General features: G+C 37.1%; 1 protein-coding gene across 1 annotated transcript; it reads right to left on the bottom strand.

Annotated features, from left to right (window-relative positions):
• Nucleotides 1-2,395: 2,395 nt before the first annotated feature.
• On the bottom strand, nt 2,396-3,178 carry LOC141628046 (secreted RxLR effector protein 161-like). The gene is made up of 2 exons (XM_074441233.1): nt 2,735-3,178; nt 2,396-2,659 (listed from the first exon to the last, which is right to left on the bottom strand). Exons 1-2 carry the CDS (start codon nt 3,176-3,178, stop codon nt 2,396-2,398), a joined length of 708 nt encoding a protein of 235 aa, XP_074297334.1.
• Between the last annotated feature and the right edge of the window lie 853 nt (nt 3,179-4,031).

The raw sequence follows: 4,031 nt of genomic DNA on the forward strand, positions 1-4,031 counted from the left end.
CCCTAAGTTCATTGGGTTCATTAGTTACAGGTTCCAAAATCGTCGCTCTGATACCACTTTGTAATACCCCCATACTCCAAGTGCCTTACCAGGACCACTTAAGGCATAAGAATGCTACCATCTCGGTTACCCGAGGCAATGTATATCAAATAGACAATAGAGAAACGTACTTTAATAAATGAATTTAAAGTGATACAAGTCCAAAACCAAAACTGTTAAAGAAAATACAACTGTTCCTCAAAACTGTCAAGCCAACTAAATAAAAGAATGTTTATGACACAACGGAAGACTTCTAGATATCTCGTGGCAACTCAACCCTGGTATCCCATGCGCATCATCTCATACCTGCTCAATAACTGCTCACCATCCCCGAATGGATCACCACAGTTTTCAAAACATTTAAAGCGGGGTCAGTTACTGTTTACATGAACAATACTACAAAAGCAAAACAATAATCCAAACTAATCAACCAATCTCCATCATAACTCCACACACCTGACTATACACTAAAATGTTTAGTCCTGTCAGAATACCAATCGCAACAAGTATTCCACACCGCCAGTGGGGGACCGCAACCGTTCCCACCTAAGCCCCGCTCATCTCATCCGAGCGATAACCCAAGTTCCTAAATGTGCACATCCCCTCTGTGGCGGGTTCCACAGAGGGAGAATCAAGGGCGTGAAGCTACTTCCGCAAGTGACTCCACTCAGCCGAGGACGCACCTCGCAAACCACAGAGAGTTATACAACCAACCACATTATACCAGAAGAATTACCAATTACCAAATCCGATATGATATAAATTAACAACAATGATCAACCACCAACAATACAGTGTAAACAATAACCGAGTAGGGAAACCCTAACTGGAATAGAAACCACAAGACCGTCACAGAAGCTAATCAGAAATGTTCCTCTATGAATCCTCCTCCTATAACACATATTTATATAATTATCACCTAATTAACACAATACACCCAAAACCCCCATATCTACCCAATTAGGGATTTAAACAAACTTAACGAAACATTATAAAAATTATACAAGAATCTTACCCTTGACGCGACGAACTCAACGGTGTAAAGAACAAGACAATCCGACGATCCTAGCCCTTGGGAATTGTTAACAACGCGAAGAATGAGAACAACGTAACTCTTTTTCTCTCTTGAAAGGTTTTTAGAAAGCAAAAGTGATTAAAAAGAATGGCGGAATCCTTTTATACTAATCATGCGTTATTAACAAAACCCAGCTAAAATAACCCGTAAGACTCACTTACTCGATCGAGTGACCCTTACTCAATCGAGTGCCCAACATACTCGATCGAGTACCCAATAGGTAGCCTACTGTTTTGCGTAAAAACTTACTTACTCGACAGAGTAAGCCCCACTTGATAGAGTACCCATAGACTTAGAAAACCGTAGTATTACAGAAATGGCCATGGCTATGGACCTATGGTGAGTCTAACTGTTGTTTGAGACCTGAGACAACTTAATTGAAGTACTCATGACGATCTGAGACGAACGAAGTAATGGTGATCGGGGGAGTAATGTGTGCTCGGTTGGTATGGCCTATGGGTGTAAGGTAGGAGTGGTGGTCAAAGAATGATGATGGGGAATTGGGATAGTGCATTTTTATTGGGAAGACATTTCAGAGGCGTTAAACTGATGAATGTAAAGAGTGAATACAAGCCACTCTTATGACGTTTTTACTCTAATAGACACGCCGTTCACTATGGCGTGTTTAAGTTTAAAATATTTTATACTAAATATATACGCCATTACCAATGGTGTATTTCTCCCGTGATTTAGGTTCGTGATTTTTCCGTCCTACGTGGACACCATTTTGACAATTAAATTTAATTCCGAACCAAAACAATAAATATTTTATTTTTAAGCATTATTTTAAAAAAAGATTCTAATTTCTGTTACATTTTTTTCATACTTTTTTTACCTTGAATTATTGGTTTATCATATGCTAAAATACTTTCCAAATATTATAATTCTACTTTGATAAGAGAAGATAATATAAAGAGAGAAAACAATATAAGAGAAAGTGAGTATTGTTGTTGTATATTATTCCATGTACATGTGCATATATATAGAGATTACAAAGAGACCTTTTGGTGAAAGGTAACAATGGTTCCTAAAGGATAAGGAGATGAAATGCTACAATGGTTGGGAATAGATACAATGGTTGGGGATGTAAGGGTATAATGGTCATCCACTATACATATTTTATAACACTCCCCCTTGGCTGACCATTCCTTAAAATAACATAATGTCTGGTGATGCGCATGGAATGCTGCCTCTTTAAAACCTTACCAGGAAAACCCAGTGGGAAAAACCATGGTGAAGGAAAAAGAGTACAGCGCGCAAAAACTCCCCCTGACAAGTATATCACTGAAGATCTTTGAAACGACGCAATCCAAGTTGATGAAGCAACTTCTTAAATGTTGCAGTAGGAAGAGCTTTAGTAAATAGATCGGCTAAATTTTCACTTGAGCGAATTTGTTGAACATTAATATCGCCACTCTTTTGAAGATCATGGGTGAAGAAGAATTTTGGTGATATGTGCTTTGTTCTGTCACCTTTGATATAAACTTCTTTTAGTTGTCCAATACATGTTGCATTGTCTTCATATAAAACTGTGGGTGCTTCTTTCTAGAAGGACAAACCGCAATCTTCTCGTATATGTTGAATTACAGACCTTAGCCATACACATTATTCACGGCTTGCCTCGTGAATTGATAAAATCTCAGAATGATTAGAAGAAGTAGCCATTATAGTTTGTTTCATAGAGCGCCAAGAAATGGCAGTGCCACCACAGGTAAACACATATCCAGTATGTGATCGGGCATTATGAGAATCTGATAAATAACCTGCATCTGCAAAACCAACTAGATTTTCTCTGGACATGTTAGGGAAAAACAAACCCATATCCTTCGTACCTTGAAGATAATGAAGTACATGTATAATCCTATTCCAATGCCTTCGGGTTGGACAAGAACTAAACCTGGCTAATAAATTAACGAAAAATGATATATTAGGTCTAGTATTTCTTGCAATATACATCAGTGCGACAATTGCACTTAAATAAGGTACTTCAGGACCAAGAATCTCTTCATTATTTTCTCTAGGGCGAAATGGATCTTTATCGATATCAAGTGATCGTACTACCATTGGAGTACTCAAAGGATGTGCTTTATTCATAAAAAAATTGTTAATATAAGTACCTTTTCCGTGTATGTTTCTTGTTGTAAGAGAATTCCATTATTTAAATGCTCAATTTGTAAACCCAAAAAAAAATTGGTTTTCCCGAGATCTTTCATCTCAAACTCTTTCTTTAAATATTCCACTGTTACTGGAATTTCTTCCAGTGTTCCAATGATATTTAAATCATCAACATACACTGCTATTATAACAAATCCTGATCCAAATTTCTTTATAAAAATGCAGGGGGTAATAAGATCATTCTTGTATCCTTCCTTTGTCAAGTACTCACTAAAGCAGTTACACCACATACGCCCAGATTGTTTTAATCCATAAAGAGATCTATTCAACTTGATAGAGAAATGTTCCCTAGAATTTGATGAGGTTGCTTCTGGAAACTGAAAACCTTCTGGGATTTTCATATATATATATATATCATTATCCAGTGGATCATACAAATAAGCCATGACTACGTCCATTAAGCGTAAGTCAAGACCTTCTTTCACTGCCAGACTGATTAAAAATCTAAAAGTAGTTTCATCCACAACAGGAGAATATGTCTCTTCATAATCAATATCGGGTCTTTGCGAAAATCCTTGTTCAACTAATCGAGCTTTATATCTCACAATTTCACCATTTTCATTTCTCTTTCGCACAAAGACCCATTTGTGTCCCACTGCCTTTACACCTTCAGGTGTACGGACTAGAGGTCCAAAAACTTCTCTCTTTTCAAGAGATTTCAATTCTGATTCAATTGCTTCTTTCCATTTTGGCCAATCATCTCTTTATCTACATTGATCAATAGACTTAGGTTCATGATCCT

Source organism: Silene latifolia, chromosome Y (genome assembly GCF_048544455.1).
Source record: "Silene latifolia isolate original U9 population chromosome Y, ASM4854445v1, whole genome shotgun sequence".
NCBI lineage: Eukaryota > Viridiplantae > Streptophyta > Magnoliopsida > Caryophyllales > Caryophyllaceae > Silene > Silene latifolia.

What these genes read in the sequence shown, in the direction of transcription:
- LOC141628046 (XM_074441233.1), bottom strand. Translation starts at nt 3,178, where the DNA reads ATGGTAGTACGATCACTTGATATCGATAAAGATCCATTTCGCCCTAGA. An exon ending in AGATTTTATCAATTCACGAG is followed by an intron (nt 2,660 to 2,734) that starts GCAAGCCGTGAA and finishes TTGTCCTTCTAG; the next exon opens with AAAGAAGCACCCACAGTTTT.